This window comes from Drosophila teissieri, chromosome 3R (genome assembly GCF_016746235.2).
Source record: "Drosophila teissieri strain GT53w chromosome 3R, Prin_Dtei_1.1, whole genome shotgun sequence".
In the NCBI taxonomy this organism is placed as follows: Eukaryota; Metazoa; Arthropoda; class Insecta; order Diptera; family Drosophilidae; genus Drosophila; species Drosophila teissieri.
Genome location: NC_053032.1, coordinates 17,897,273 through 17,910,956, shown reverse-complemented (window position 1 = coordinate 17,910,956; position 13,684 = coordinate 17,897,273). Strand labels below are relative to the sequence as shown.

Genomic DNA, 13,684 nt, shown 5'->3' with positions numbered 1-13,684 from the left:
AATTTGTTTATAAAAAATTAATAAACATATTAAAATATGATTATAATAAAAGGTAACTTCCAAATGAAATGAATTTAAAATACGTGTGTGTGCTAGGCTTGTTGGTATTTTTTTTACCAGCGAATGCGGTCACACAGCGCAGGTCCGAAATTGTTGTTTACAACTGATTAAATTGGAAGAGCCTCGATTTCCAGCTGCTTTGCAAACAACCGCTGGCCAGGATGTCCAGCTTGCCCGGGATTCTGAAATGCAGGATCTGCTTGGGCGATTTCGAAGATGGCCAAATGAGCTCCCTGTTCGAGGGTGAAGACGAAAGTGACCTTAGAGAAAAGTTTGAGCTGTGCTGTAGGATTAAGGTGAGTGAATCTCAATAGATGGGTTATATATCACATTTCAGTGCCCCAATTCCCCTAGGTTCGGCAATCCCCACAGTTGCCCGAAAAGGCCTGTAGCAGCTGCTGCGAATTCGTCCACATGTGGTACAACTTTCGCCAAATGTGCTTGAACTCGCAAGTCTACTGGGAAACAAGTTCTTCGGAATCGGAAAGACCAGACTCTCTGGCCCAGGCAAGCGATGCCGAGTATATCGAGTACCTGTATGAGAACCTACAGTTGAAACTAGGCTCAGAGAACCAGGACCAGGACGAGATCCCCGCAATAGAGGAGGAGGATGAACAGCTGGAGGAGCAGTCCCAGGAAATTCTCGATTATAATGGATACATCATAAACGAATCGATTGAGGAGGACGATGACCCTATTACAGACAGCCCTGAGCAGATGTTGATTCCCCACATGGACTCCTACGTTGAAGATCCAGAAATGGAAGAACTTGTTGACAAGAGTGAGTTTGCCGAAGAACTATCGAGTGCAAACGATGAGTATTATGAGGTTGAGTACGAGGACGAGGAACTTCTCCTGCCAAGCGCTCCTTCACCACATCCAAGCTGCAAGATGGACAAACGGAAGCCAGGAAGGCCCCGGAAACCGGATGGTGAACTCAAATTCAAACGCAAGGAAATCAACTCCAAGGAAAAAGGCAGCAATTCTAAGAGCAAGGACGGGGACAAGTTTATGTGCAACCTGTGTGGAAACGTCTATTACAAGAAATCGGTTTTCACTGCCCACATGATGACCCACACGGAATACAAGCCCCACCAATGCGAGTAAGTTATAGATACGAGAACCAAAATGTGTCAAGCAATTATACAAAAATTGGATTGCTTTTCAGAATCTGCACAAAATCTTTTCGACAAATGGGGGAATTGCGAGCACACATCCGTCGTCATACGGGCGACCGTCCTTACAAATGTATGTACTGCGACCGTCACTTCTACGATCGCAGCGAACGGGTCCGCCATGAACGAGTACACACCAATACGCGTCCTTATGCTTGCCAGGAGTGCGGGAAAACTTTCACGCACACAGCTATCCTCAAGAATCACATCCTTTCGCACTCCGGCGAGAAGAATTACAAGTAAAGGACAACAATCCTCTCCAGAAAATTTTATAACTAATAATTTAAACCTTTCAGCTGCGACGTTTGCTGCAAGTCATTCACCCTGCTGCACCAGCTGAAAGCTCACCTACAAACACTCACCCACCGAAACAAAATTGAGCAAAACATTCCCAGCTCGGCGGAAATGCTAGAGAGCTAGTTTAGTATAATAATTTTAGAAATAAGTATTATAAAGCCTCTTTTTTTCATAAATTACCAGTTGTGTTTATTAGCTATTCCACCACGTCGCTGTACTCTTTAGCTACCAGAAGATGCGCATGGGACTTCTCGTGCGCCACGAGTTGGTGCTTTAATCGGAAATCCTTTTTGCAGATGAGACACTTGTGAGGCTTTTCGGACGTATGTAGGACGTAATGAGCCTTACGAGAGGTGGACAGGGAGAATGTTTTTCCACAAATGTTACAAGCGTAGGGTCTTTCATTCGTGTGCAAACTAAAATGATGAAAATCAACTTTAGAACTCAAATGCAGTAGAGAATTTAAATACTTGATGTACAGCATACCGTTGGTGCTTTCGATGAGTGCTGCTGTCGGCAAAATGGCGCGAACAGAAGGAACATTTGTAAGGTTTCTCCCCCGTGTGGGTTCGCATATGTGTTTTCAGGTTGCAGGCGGCTCTGAATGTCTTTTGGCAAACCCTGCATCAAACATTTTCTATGTGTATCATTATTATCAAAAGATATACCACGGATACTTACTCACACTCGTGGCCCTTTTCCTTGCGGTGCATCTGCATGTGCGCATTTAGCTGAGATACATAGGGGTATGTGTTGCTGCAGATCTTGCATCTGTACTTGTCCGGCTCGCAAGCCACTCCTAGATCTATCTCGTATTCGGCAGTTGGCTCCAATTTTTCGTAGTCCTCACTAGTCTCCTGAACCCCGTCCGTAGCAGCGCTGCCTTCTTGCGAATATGTTTCCGAGTCATTGTGACCGGTGCTCTCCCTGTCCAAATCCAAGTCACAGATGGTATAGTCTTCCTGATGTGTGTTTTTCTCGTTTTCCGGATTCACGTTCAAAACAAACACGAAATCGCTTGGATGTTTATTTACAGGTGGGAACTCTTCGTGCTTGGCGGTTTCCAATAAATCCTCTTCAGTCTTAAAGATAATGGGATTCTCATCGATGACTCTCCCTGAAATGTTCTGCTTCCTGGTACGTTTTTTCTGTCCAGACGTGTCCTTGTCCTCCAGCGTCTGAAATGCCGCTGCAGAGGACAGAGTTTGGCGAACGAGGGATCTTAGGTGCTCGTCGGATTGCTTGCACTCGCTGAGGAATCTGTCCACCTCCTCCAGTCTCTCCAAGCAGTCTGCGCAAATCTGATCCGGCAGTCCATCATCCGGTTCCACCTAGGAGAGCATTTGTAATTGGTTAACTGGAAGCCAAACAGAAAAGGAGTACTCACAGCTGTGCCGGCATAGGAGATCAGCAGCTTGTGGGCATCGGACTCAAAGAGCGACTGCAGCGTGGACTGCGATCCTTTTTTGCGGCAAGTGCGGCACATGCTCCACTTTATGCTGATTTCCATCGTTAGATCTTCAGGAACTCCTCTTTTGCGTCAAATACCGATTCAAATACCAGAGCATTGCATTGAAAGTAATAGGGTTGTCAAGCACGCGAAATAAGAAACTATATTTTCAACTATCATTCCGAATTTTTTAATTTTTCTAAAATTATATTTTTATTTTATTTGTTTGATTAATAGTTATAAATAAATATTTAATAGGCTTGACCTGTTACTTTTATTAAAGAAAAATAGGTAATTATTATTAAGATTAAATTGTTGGCAATCAATCGATATGCCGATAGCAAGGTCGATAGCCACTTATCGTTTTAGGTGTATGACAACCCTGGGAAAAGTTCCAAGACGCTTGTTTATTTCAGAATTGCAAGCATACGGACGGCCAGGACGTGGAAAATCATGCCCGAGTACATGTTGTGCAGGATCTGTTTGACAGAGGACATCAACTCGGAGGCGATGGCGCCCCTGTTCGATGACAGCGACGCCCAGTGCCGGGAGCTGGTGCGCAAGATTGAGGAAGTGGGCAGCATTAAGGTACATGTGGATGCACCTGTAATTCAAGCCCAGCGACTTATCGCACTCTGTGTTTCCAGCTGGTGCCACTGCAGAACATCCCGAGCATGCTGTGCTTCAACTGCGTAGAGCGGCTGACCAGTGCCCACAAGTTCCGGGAGCTTTGCCAGGAGAGCGAGCGAACATTTGCCACCAATGTAGTCAAGGTATGTATAGAGCTGAGTTGAGCTACATATGTATAATTATACAACTTGATCTGGAACCATGACAGGCCGAGATGAAGTCGGAGCCAACGGACGAGGTTCCTCACATAGTGGCGGACCACATCGAGTACATCTACGAATCAGCCAACGACTTCATCGATGGTGTCGAGGAAGACATCGAAATGGATAACATAATGGAGGAGCGCCTGGATGATGGGGTTGCGGAAACGACTCAGGCCTACGAGATCAGTACTGTGGTGGACGACCTGGACGAGAATGACCTGCTGGTGCCGAATAGCACCGATAGCGATTACCAGCCCAGCGAACGCTGCCGCAAAACTAAGGTGCGAAAGACACGGATGACTAGACGAGGACGTGGCCGTCCCCGTGGTGCTAGCTCCAGACACTCACGCAGTTTTAGCGAGGAGCGAGCGCCAGTTCAATCTAGCTGCAAATCCTCTCCCGAGGAGTCCTCCACAAACATTATGTGCGAGATCTGCGGTAATATCTACTCCAAGCGAGCTGCTCTCAACATTCATATGCGTCGTCATATGGCCGAAAAACCATTTGAATGCGAGTGAGTATCTAAAGTGTTCATAAAGAGCATTTCTATTACAATATGTGAACCCTATTCTCTTACAGAATATGCGGTAAAACCTTTGCGGGTCCATCCGAGCTAAATCGCCATATCCGAGTGCACACGGGCGAGAAACCGTTCATGTGTAAATACTGCAACCGCTCGTTTGCAGATCGCAGCTCCAATATTCGGCATGAAAGGTGATGCCTTAATTCTTCAAAAAAAATCTTCATATTAACTGAACGAGTTCCTTTTGTAGAACCCACACAAACGAGCGACCTTTTACTTGCTCCACCTGCGGCAAGGCCTTCTCCTACTCCAACGTGCTAAAAAACCACATGCTCACCCACACGGGCGAGAAGCCTTTTCTGTAGGTGCTTCCTGAACTGTTTTAATCATGGATAACCCAAAATTCTATTCATTTTTCAGTTGTCGACCGTGCAATAAGACCTTTTCCCGCAAGCACCAGTTGGAGCAGCATATCGGCACGATGACCCACCAACAGACTGTAAGGAACCACCAGAATAACGAACCGATGCGGCACTCAGAGATCTATTAGTCTCAACTCATGCAATACAATTTTTGGTAGATAATTCTTTAATTTAAATTAAAATATATGTATATTGTAAAATAAAAAGAGTACAAATGGTCCGACCGGATGTGTGACATTATCAAATTTGTAATATTACTATTTTGTTAAACAACTTGTTTGAGAACACATAAATATTTTTATTAATTTTTGCAATTGACAATAGTATTTTTACATCGCTTCAAAATTCAATATATGTAAATCATATGATTATATTTTCTTTTTTGCGATTCGAAGTACACTTATTAGTTTCGATGATTTTGGTAATACTTTTTAATTACATACACATATTTACTTTTGTGCGTTTATTTGGTATTTTTAAGATCATTATGGCCACTAGACGTGTGTGCGTTGTTAATGTTTATTTCCTTTGTGCTTTGTCGAAGACATGGTTACGATTTTTGGAAGCTTAAACTTGACATAAAATTCGAATGGCACAGGACTAATATATCGTCTTTTTATAAGACAAGTAAATGTGTTTAGAACTTGTAACGTTTCATAACAAAAGCTAAGAGCCTTTGCAAGGCGGGCTGGATTCGGCTGTTCTTCTATTTCTTAAGGAAACAAGAATTTGAACAAAATGTTTTCTGCTATAAATGTCAGAAACGCTAAATACTGGCATAAAATTGATTTCAGGGAATACCCTGTAGTTAAATGTTCGTTTAACTTTGTTATCATTTTGTCGAACAAAAGGACGCTGAACTTTTAAGTTTCTTTCCTATAGCTAATTAGTATAATGACTAGATAGGCAGCTAATGTAGCTAGGTAGTTAGGTGGCAAGCTTCCTGAGTTGCCGCTGCCTCCTCTGCTCTTTGCTTATGAATACTGGTAGACAAGTGGGTCATCAAATGGGAGATCCGTTGGAAGTGCTTCTGACAAACGTAGCAGCTGTAAAATCAAGGTGTGTGAAAAGGTGTAATATAAACAGTGTGTGAAGTTGGCATAAATCGAAATGCCCACTAGTGCTTTCGTGTGTCCACATGGGTCATCTTGTGCTTGCTGAGACATCCGGAACTCACAAAACTCTTCTCGCACATGTCACACTCGTAGCGGCGATCGTTCCGATGGCGACGATGGTGCTCCTGCCTGGCGCTTGAGGAGGAGAACCGACGTGGACAGTAGACGCACACGAATGGCTGCTCGCCCGTGTGGGTACGCATATGACTGGTCAGCTCCTTTCGGGTGGCAAAACTCTTTTCGCAATCCCTAAGGAGAAAAAATGGTATCTTAGGTATGCTAGCCCATAGGTTATGAAAGATAAATACCAAAAATCACAGTGGAAATTCTTGATTCCCGTGTGCCTGAGCAAATGCTCCTGAAAGTTCGCCTTGTTGTTGATAGTCTTTCCGCAATCTTCGCATGCATATGGACCAGAATCTCCTCCAATTGGCATCTGATAGTTCCAACTAACTGGTGCTGAGAGCTTTTCAGTAGTTCGCTTTGGAAGATCTTCGACTTCAGGACCTAGATTGGACTCGTCCAATTCGCTCTCAATTTGTTTATCATCAATGTGCTCATATATTATTGGGTCTTTGGGGCAATCCTTGCTTACGCACTCAATCCCAATCCTTTCAATATTCTGTTTCTCGGCTATGATGCAGCGCTGGCGGAACTTAATGGCAGTCTGCAGATCGCCTAGGCACCCCTTGCACATTTGGCCGGATATCTCGTTCATACAGTTTAGCTGGCAAATATAAATAGCAAATTAGGTGCCTTGATTGGATAATATATTTAGACATACTACCTCGACTCCAGTAATGGAGTGAATTTGACGAACTAGATGACCGTTTTCCGGATCAAAGAGGTCAATTGGAGCATCTAGTCTAGAGCAAATGCGGCAGTTTAGAATTCGCATCTCGGCTCTTAGTTGTTGTTTTTAAAGATTTGTTTATTGTTTACTACTCTTGCAGCTTTTGCGAAATTTGTCGTTGAGCTATTTGCATGGTCACTCTAAATTTTGCAGACATAAGCGCTGTTCAAAGTTTTTGCACAGGGATCAAAACCGTATTCTTTAAAAACTGAAGTAATCAAAGTAAAAATACATTTTCTAATCTCATTTCTAAGATTTACAAACCTTTATTGCACTTTTTGAACCATTTAAGTGACACCACGGTATTGCCGCACTTATCGATTTTATCGATAACAAAATCAGCTGTTGCATCACATATATATATAGAGTGGATGCGTTTACAAAACAATTGATTGTTTATATTTGAACTAAGCTGAAGTTCGGGTAAACTTTGGTTTATTTTCAACTAACATAATGACGCTTCAATGCCGCACCTGTGGAAGCGTCATCTACAACAAAATGCCCAAGAATCTCTTTCACATGGAGAACGAGAAGATGCTGCAAAACATAAATCTTGTAACTGGCACAATGGTAATTGCGAATGGAAAATAGTTTTCCTTCTGTGTGTATTGTGTAACTTATTCTGTGATTGCAGCTCTACAACGATCCAGAGCTGCCCAGCTGCATATGCGCCTGCTGTACGCTGGACTTGAACCAAGCGATTGTGTTCCGGGAGCGGTGCATCCAAACGCAGGAGCAACTCGTCCAGCAGCATAGATCTCCCGAAGGGAAGGAACCGGATGATGAAGACTGTCTACAAATAAAGGAGGAACATGATGCGGAGGAACTGGCTTTGCCGGTGGATGAGCTGAACGATCCATTCGGGGAAGTCGATGAATACTTTGAGGAATCCCCAGATGAGGATGCGGATCGTGATATTGATGCGCATCAAGATCTGGATGAGGATCAATATATTGATTCTATTGAAGATGCTGATGCGCTTCAAGATATGGATGCAGTTCAGTTGGAAGTAGCCGAAGAGGTTTCTCAAGATGCCGAATCCCTAATCTCAAGTGTACAGAAGGAATTTGAGAGTATTTACAACGACGACAGTAACTCGGACAACAAGGACTTCATGGTGGCCCAAAACGGTGCCTATTGCACTGAAACTGCGAATGAAGACGAAATATCATCGAACCCAAACTCACCTCTGCCCGAGTTAAAGAGTGTGGAAGGTCGGTTCACAGCAAACAGTGGCTCAACGGAGGCAGCGACCATGAAACCCAAGCGGAAGAAACAGTACGTTACGTGGAAGAACATGACCGAGGAGCAGATCATAGAGCGGAAGCGGCTGCAGCGTAAACGCGACTGTGTCTGCGAACAGTGTGGCCGGCACTTCACCGACCAGAGCAACTTTAAGCTGCACATGTTGCGGCACACGGGCAAGAAGAACTTTGTCTGCCAGCAGTGCGGCAAACGTTTCTACACCGACCATCTGATGACGCTGCACCACCGGATCATTCACCAAGGCGAGAAGCCCTACGCCTGCCGGTTTTGCAACAAGTCATTCCACAATAGTAACACTCGCCTTATCCACGAGAGGTAAGTAAAGGTTTCTTATATCCTAGATCTTAGAGCTCAAGCAAAATATATTTCTTTCTAGGATTCATACCAATGCCAAACCCTACAGCTGTCATCAATGCGACAAATGTTTTAAGTCAGCTTCCGGACGAAAACGGCACGAACTAATTCACTCCGGAGTGCGGGCCTTTACGTGAGTAATTTAATTTCTCATTAGTATTCCAAAAACCAATATAATATCATTTACAGCTGCACCATCTGCAATCAATCCTTCCAGCGCAACACTCACTTAAAGGCCCATCTGCGGTCCAAGTTTCACACTGCTAAAGCGAGAACCATGGCTGCGGAACAACAACAATTATAAACTGATGTATAGTGTTTTATTAAAAAAGAAGTATTAAATATAAGATCTAAACGAATATTTTTATACATGTGCCAACATTTAATTTGCGATAACATTTTATTATCCCGTTCAAATTATCGACACGCGTACCATTGCAGCCCTGCCGATAAGTTTCCGAGGTGGCAACGCTGACATGTTGAAATATTAATTTTTAGCGAAAATAAGAGTTCTTTAGTCTTGTTTGTACGTCTGTCTGAAATTTTTAAATAAATTTGACGGGGAAAGTATAAAATATTGTTTTAAATTAATCATGAAAAAAAATGATTTTTTTTTCAGAGGGCTATTAAATTTTGGTATATTTTGGCGCTTCAGCAACGGTCACACAGCTAACATTTCGTATGAATTTCACATTGCATTTCTCTTTAGAGTTAATAGAACTAAAATACAAAGTGGTTGTCAAGATCAGAGGATTGCATACGATCCTTAACGACAAAGCTTGATCCACCCGCCAAAAGTGTTCCCCTTCGCCCGACTGCACTGTGAGAAAACCGGTTGTTGACCTTCGGCAGCATGGAGCGTCGTCGCTTTAACTTGAGCAGCATGTCACCCATGGCGGATTCCACGCGGATTGAGGCGTCGCTGATGTGAGACACCACCTGTTCAACTGGATTCGAAGCGGGTACTAATCAAATTTGTTTTTCTTTGTTTAGAAGTAATCGTCCGACGGCCAGTAGTTTCCTGAGGGGACTGAGTCCCAGGGGGTCGAATATCTCGCTCAATGGCACACGCACTCCGGAGAGGTCGTTGATGAACCGCACTGCCACATCGCCCAGCGCCATTTCGCGACAGAAACTGAACCTCAGCCAGGTGGATCCCAGGTAATCCAAACGACTTCATGTCCTTGTGTGCCATTTCACCATGTGACGATAGTTCGCATTACTATATATATTTCCCCTATGCTTCATGTAATTTATTCAAATGGCCTTACCTTACAGAACTTTTGCCGATGTGCATAGCAGCGGACTGGCATCCCGAGTCGTGGCCTACCATGAGAGCAGCTTGGGAGGACGCAGTAGTCTGCAGCGCAGCATGTCCGCCAGCAATCTGTACAACCCACTGACGCAGCCGCGCAGAGCGCCCGCTTCCCCGTTGCCATACAAGTCAAGGGCGCCAACGCTTTCGATAACGCAGATTGCACCACCAGAGCGTAGTTTTTATTCTGGCAACACGCTGCCAAGCTTGTTGCGCTCCAACTCCTTGGCCGGAGTAGTGCAAAAGACCAGCGAACAGGAGCAGCTTTCAAGGGAGAATCGACCAATCTTACACCCACCTCATCCACAGCATGAGAGCGAGCCAACAAGAAGCGTGCTGGAGGAGCTTAAGGAGATCTCCCGGAAGCGCATTAATACGGGAGTAAGTATAAGCCATCAAGCATCCTGTGAAAAGGACACCGGCTTAGGCTTCGCTTGTTTTCAGGATACGCAGCAGCCTCATGACTTTACAAAAAGGAGTTGCCAGCGAAGTGTGGACTTTGTGGACCATCACCGTCATCAACAGCAACTACATCATTTGCAGCAACAGCAGAATCAGTCCTTTAAAAGACAACGAGAGCTGACAGTATCGGTTCCCCTCAGGCATCATTCGACATCTGTGTCGGCTGCTCCTCCTGCATTGCAACATATGCACTCGAATGGAAACGTCTCTCCCACACAATCTCCGGAGCAGGTGGCCAAACGGCCCAACTGTAGCTACAGCAACGACATCGCTTCCTCGCTGAGTTCCAGTTGGCGTCACAGCAACAAGAGGAAGCTGTTGGACATGCGGGAAAGGTTCCAGCACAGCAAAAACGACACACTAGTCAGTGGAGGAAGCTCACCTGAGAACTCGCCCGAAAATGTGGCCAAAATTCAACGTAAAGTTGATGCAGAAACTGTTAGCAAGGCATTGAGCATGCCCTCTCCGGCAGTGGCGGCAGTCCCGGCTTCTCGAGCCATTTCGGCACCTCCCATACAAAAGACAGACCAGCAGCATTCAGTGGTAGTTCCGCAGGTGACGGAAAAACCAAAGCTTACCCTCTTCAATGCGCGACAGTCTCAAACTAAAGCAGAACAGCCGCGACCGGATCTGAGTAGCCCGGAAGTAGACGCTGGCGAATATGCGGGCATTCAGTTTGTAAAGCCCAAGCAGCAGAATTCAATGCTGGGCGTTAAGAACCCTAGCGTAGAACGCACTCACAAGACCAAACTAGCAATTATGCTGAGTGGATTGAAGGGCGAACTGTACCAGGGAGAGCCGGACGAACTAGATGCCCCAGCGCCCAAGCAAACGCCATCGCCAGCGCCTCTTACTCTTCCTACGCCCATCAAACCGATCATAGCTCCTTCTGTAACCACATCCACAACGACTGTAACTTCCACCGCAACCACATCAACTTCTGCGCCCAGCAAGCCGGTAATACTAAGTAACCAGGTTATAAAGCCAGCAGATGTGCCAAACACAAATACCACTAGCTCAGTGCCCAAACTTGTACTTGGTCAGCCTGCGCCGCCCGCTACAACGGAACAAACGCCACCAAAACCCACCGACAAAGTACCGGCAGCACAAGCAAATATCCCAGCCAAGTTTGAGCTACCAACCAAACCCGTCACTCCAGCAACATCAGCTCAACCACTGATCAGTTTTGGCACACCGAAATCCACAGCAGCTCCATCATTCTCATTTGGAAATGCGACCAATACCACTAGTAGCACTACTACCACTGTTACTAATGACACCACCCCAAAGCCCATATTCTCGTTTGGACAAGCGCCTGCCAATGGGCCCTCAGTAGGCGGTCTTTCTGGATTCAAAATAGACACCCCAGCAACGACTCTGGCAAGTACAACTAACGCTGGGACACCGGTCACATCTACAACTACTTTCGGAGTGGCACCCAAAACAACGGCTACTGTTGCTCCCACTACAACTGCATCGCTCAGTTTCGGCCAGCCGAATTCAGCAGTGTTAGGCGTCGCCACCAGCAAGGCAACCACAACAGCAACGTTGCCATCATTTGGAGCACCGACCACGGCGGTCAAACCCATGTTTTCGTTTGGACAATCGGGAAATCTAAGCTCAGGAACTCCGACAACCAACGGAAGCGATGCAGCTGTGGCCAAGCCGCCTGTATTCAGTTTTGGGGGTAGCACCACTCAACCAGCTACTGCTGCACCGACACCGGTATTTGGAAGCCTATCGAAACCCCTAGGTGGAGGTTTTATGTCACCCGTGACCAACAAATCCGAGACAACTAAGCCTGGTATCTTCGGCAATTCGGACAACGGATTTGGAAACGCAGTGAAGCCACCAGCTAATGTGGCAGCAACAACCGCCGCCGAGCTTCCCAAGCCATTTGGGTTCCCAGCCACAACAACCGCGGCTGGTGCAGGATCGTCGGGCACAAATCTCTTTACATTTGGAGGGACGGCCACTTCAAAGGCAGCGGAACCAGCTCCAGCAAGCCAGAATAACCTTTTCGGACAAAGTGCAACCCCAAGTACGCCCTTTGCCTTTGGAGGAGCGGCAGCCAACGCAGGAAACAGTGGAAATAAGGATAACAAATCAATGTTTGCATTTGGCGGAGCTGACAACAACTCGGTAGCCAAGCCTAGTGGGCTATTTAGCTTTGGTGGCACGGACAAGCCGGCTCCACCTGCCTTTGGCAGCGTAACAACATCGGTGACATCTGCCACAGCAACGCCAACAAACAGCGCCTTTGGATTTAGCACAGCTCAGAAGCCGACAACACCCATGTTTGGAAGTGGATCAACGCAACAGTCTTCGACACCTGCAGTGGCAGCCGCCAAACCTTTTACATTTGGTGGTGGGACCGCGCAGCCTCCTGCACCGGCAGCTTCTACAGCTTCAGGAGGATTCTCGTTTGCCGCCGTTGCGGCCAAAAATACCACGGAGCCAACAGGAACAAATTTGTTTGGCAGCCCCGCCAACGCCAACAAGCCAAGCTTCAACTTTGGAGGAAACACCGCCACCCAGGCAGCACCAGGAGCAGCAGGATCAGCAGCTGGTGGCTTCTCCTTCGCCACGGCCACCAAGAAGGAGGACTCTGCTAGCAACAATATGTTTGGAAGCCCCAACACCGGAGTGGTGAAACCTAATTTTAGCTTCTCCAGCAACAACCCAACCACACAGTCGGCAGCTCCTACCCCAGCACCTAGCTTCGGCGGATTCGGTGCTCCGGCAGCTGCTGCACCAACAGCTCCCTCAACTAATCAGAATAAGCCCTTTGCATTTGGAGGTAGCACTCCGGCTTCGGCCCCCAGCGCAGCGCCCTTGGGCGGCAACCTGTTTGCCAATGCAGTGTCTGCTACCCAGAACCAACCGAAGCCAGGAGTCTTCTCATTTGGTGGCGCTAAGAGCACCCCCAGCGCCACAGCCGGCAATGCTCCCTTCTCGTTTGGTGGCGCATCTGCTGGCGGCATCGCCTCGCCGCCCAGTAATCAGGGCTTAAACACCGCAAAGCCCTTCAGCTTTGGTGGCGCCGGCGGCACTCCAGCCCCGAATGTCTTCGGAAGTCCAGCGCCTGCTCCGCCAGTAAGCAATCCTGCAGGGGGCTTCAGCTTCGGCGGCGCCAGTCCAGCTCAGCAGGCGAATGCCGGAAACATGTTTGCCCCCTCGCCAGAAAGTCGGCCCATGCGTAAGGCCACTAGGCGGCTGCAGAAATAAGTACACTTCAGAAGTTGATTCGTAGGTCATTTTTGTGTTGCTAGTTAAATTATTATTTTTTACCGAACAGTAAATGGTTAAAAAAGAGTAGTTGGCAGTACGGTTTGTAATATATAATATATAAAATCTAAATCGACTCTGGTTTGTTCTGTGAAATTAAATTGACAGACTTCTCTTTGGATTGTCACTAAAGGTTAGATAAATAATAATTTAATACTATTATAAGGAACGTAAAAAAGCAAATAAAATGGAAACAAATATAAAGATTTAACGTATGAACGCCAAAAGTGTTTGAATTCAATTTGGAACATTTCCCCCATTTCAGTCAATC

At 46.2% G+C, this 13,684-nt stretch overlaps 6 protein-coding genes across 10 annotated transcripts; 4 read left to right on the top strand and 2 right to left on the bottom strand.

The window, feature by feature from the left end:
- Positions 1–133: 133 nt before the first annotated feature.
- LOC122621149 (transcription factor Ouib) lies at positions 134–1,667 on the top strand. Its single transcript, XM_043798905.1, has 4 exons — positions 134–356; positions 415–1,163; positions 1,229–1,474; positions 1,532–1,667. The coding sequence occupies exons 1-4, from the start codon at positions 222–224 to the stop codon at positions 1,653–1,655; spliced, it is 1,254 nt and encodes a 417-aa protein (XP_043654840.1). The 5' UTR covers positions 134–221; the 3' UTR covers positions 1,656–1,667.
- A 58-nt stretch (positions 1,668–1,725) lies between these two features.
- Positions 1,726–3,093, bottom strand: LOC122621240 (zinc finger protein 180). Of its 3 annotated transcripts, none has more exons than XM_043799047.1 (4): positions 2,920–3,093; positions 2,214–2,863; positions 2,019–2,153; positions 1,726–1,948 (listed from the first exon to the last, which is right to left on the bottom strand). In XM_043799047.1, exons 1-4 carry the CDS (start codon positions 3,040–3,042, stop codon positions 1,729–1,731), a joined length of 1,128 nt encoding a protein of 375 aa, XP_043654982.1. In that variant the 5' UTR covers positions 3,043–3,093; the 3' UTR covers positions 1,726–1,728. The 3 variants fall into 3 exon arrangements, with proteins under 3 accessions (XP_043654982.1, XP_043654983.1, XP_043654984.1); XM_043799048.1 differs by having other exon boundaries at positions 1,791–1,948; positions 2,003–2,153; XM_043799049.1 differs by lacking the exon at positions 1,726–1,948 and adding an exon at positions 1,949–1,967.
- Positions 3,094–3,366: 273 nt separating this feature from the next.
- On the top strand, positions 3,367–5,000 carry LOC122619397 (transcription factor Ouib). The gene is made up of 6 exons (XM_043796307.1): positions 3,367–3,570; positions 3,630–3,755; positions 3,821–4,329; positions 4,395–4,529; positions 4,589–4,699; positions 4,759–5,000. The coding sequence occupies exons 1-6, from the start codon at positions 3,436–3,438 to the stop codon at positions 4,886–4,888; spliced, it is 1,146 nt and encodes a 381-aa protein (XP_043652242.1). The 5' UTR covers positions 3,367–3,435; the 3' UTR covers positions 4,889–5,000.
- Positions 5,001–5,149: 149 nt separating this feature from the next.
- Positions 5,150–6,850, bottom strand: LOC122619396 (transcription factor Ouib). 2 transcript variants are annotated; one of them, XM_043796305.1, is made up of 4 exons: positions 6,663–6,850; positions 6,184–6,602; positions 5,879–6,124; positions 5,150–5,806 (listed from the first exon to the last, which is right to left on the bottom strand). In XM_043796305.1, exons 1-4 carry the CDS (start codon positions 6,771–6,773, stop codon positions 5,680–5,682), a joined length of 903 nt encoding a protein of 300 aa, XP_043652240.1. In that variant the 5' UTR covers positions 6,774–6,850; the 3' UTR covers positions 5,150–5,679. The 2 variants fall into 2 exon arrangements, with proteins under 2 accessions (XP_043652240.1, XP_043652241.1); XM_043796306.1 differs by having other exon boundaries at positions 5,938–6,124.
- Positions 6,851–7,060: 210 nt separating this feature from the next.
- Positions 7,061–8,707, top strand: LOC122619394 (transcription factor Ouib). The gene is made up of 4 exons (XM_043796304.1): positions 7,061–7,298; positions 7,363–8,309; positions 8,371–8,481; positions 8,538–8,707. The coding sequence occupies exons 1-4, from the start codon at positions 7,182–7,184 to the stop codon at positions 8,650–8,652; spliced, it is 1,290 nt and encodes a 429-aa protein (XP_043652239.1). The 5' UTR covers positions 7,061–7,181; the 3' UTR covers positions 8,653–8,707.
- A 289-nt stretch (positions 8,708–8,996) lies between these two features.
- LOC122619070 (nuclear pore complex protein DDB_G0274915) lies at positions 8,997–13,628 on the top strand. 2 transcript variants are annotated; one of them, XM_043795774.1, is made up of 4 exons: positions 8,997–9,275; positions 9,345–9,509; positions 9,627–10,044; positions 10,108–13,628. In XM_043795774.1, exons 1-4 carry the CDS (start codon positions 9,202–9,204, stop codon positions 13,351–13,353), a joined length of 3,903 nt encoding a protein of 1,300 aa, XP_043651709.1. In that variant the 5' UTR covers positions 8,997–9,201; the 3' UTR covers positions 13,354–13,628. The 2 variants fall into 2 exon arrangements, with proteins under 2 accessions (XP_043651709.1, XP_043651708.1); XM_043795773.1 differs by having other exon boundaries at positions 9,342–9,509.
- Positions 13,629–13,684: the final 56 nt, after the last annotated feature.

Excerpts from the sequence above, each read along its gene's own strand:
- LOC122621149 (XM_043798905.1), top strand. The coding sequence starts at position 222 with ATGTCCAGCTTGCCCGGGATTCTGAAATGCAGGATCTGCTTGGGCGAT. Across the intron at positions 357-414 it reads AGCTGTGCTGTAGGATTAAG|GTTCGGCAATCCCCACAGTT; the intron begins GTGAGTGAATCT and ends CAATTCCCCTAG. Across the intron at positions 1,475-1,531 it reads TCCGGCGAGAAGAATTACAA|CTGCGACGTTTGCTGCAAGT; the intron begins GTAAAGGACAAC and ends TAAACCTTTCAG.
- LOC122621240 (XM_043799047.1), bottom strand. The coding sequence starts at position 3,042 with ATGGAAATCAGCATAAAGTGGAGCATGTGCCGCACTTGCCGCAAAAAA. Across the intron at positions 2,154-2,213 it reads GAAAAGGGCCACGAGTGTGA|GGTTTGCCAAAAGACATTCA; the intron begins GTAAGTATCCGT and ends TGTTTGATGCAG. Across the intron at positions 1,949-2,018 it reads ACTCATCGAAAGCACCAACG|TTTGCACACGAATGAAAGAC; the intron begins GTATGCTGTACA and ends TCATCATTTTAG.
- LOC122619397 (XM_043796307.1), top strand. The coding sequence starts at position 3,436 with ATGCCCGAGTACATGTTGTGCAGGATCTGTTTGACAGAGGACATCAAC. Across the intron at positions 3,571-3,629 it reads AGGAAGTGGGCAGCATTAAG|CTGGTGCCACTGCAGAACAT; the intron begins GTACATGTGGAT and ends CTGTGTTTCCAG. Across the intron at positions 3,756-3,820 it reads TTGCCACCAATGTAGTCAAG|GCCGAGATGAAGTCGGAGCC; the intron begins GTATGTATAGAG and ends GAACCATGACAG.
- LOC122619396 (XM_043796305.1), bottom strand. The coding sequence starts at position 6,773 with ATGCGAATTCTAAACTGCCGCATTTGCTCTAGACTAGATGCTCCAATT. Across the intron at positions 6,603-6,662 it reads ACTCCATTACTGGAGTCGAG|CTAAACTGTATGAACGAGAT; the intron begins GTAGTATGTCTA and ends TATATTTGCCAG. Across the intron at positions 6,125-6,183 it reads AATTTCCACTGTGATTTTTG|GGATTGCGAAAAGAGTTTTG; the intron begins GTATTTATCTTT and ends TTTTCTCCTTAG.
- LOC122619394 (XM_043796304.1), top strand. The coding sequence starts at position 7,182 with ATGACGCTTCAATGCCGCACCTGTGGAAGCGTCATCTACAACAAAATG. Across the intron at positions 8,310-8,370 it reads ACTCGCCTTATCCACGAGAG|GATTCATACCAATGCCAAAC; the intron begins GTAAGTAAAGGT and ends ATTTCTTTCTAG. Across the intron at positions 8,482-8,537 it reads TCCGGAGTGCGGGCCTTTAC|CTGCACCATCTGCAATCAAT; the intron begins GTGAGTAATTTA and ends TATCATTTACAG.
- LOC122619070 (XM_043795773.1), top strand. The coding sequence starts at position 9,202 with ATGGAGCGTCGTCGCTTTAACTTGAGCAGCATGTCACCCATGGCGGAT. Across the intron at positions 9,276-9,341 it reads CGGATTGAGGCGTCGCTGAT|AAGTAATCGTCCGACGGCCA; the intron begins GTGAGACACCAC and ends TTCTTTGTTTAG. Across the intron at positions 9,510-9,626 it reads CTCAGCCAGGTGGATCCCAG|AACTTTTGCCGATGTGCATA; the intron begins GTAATCCAAACG and ends CTTACCTTACAG.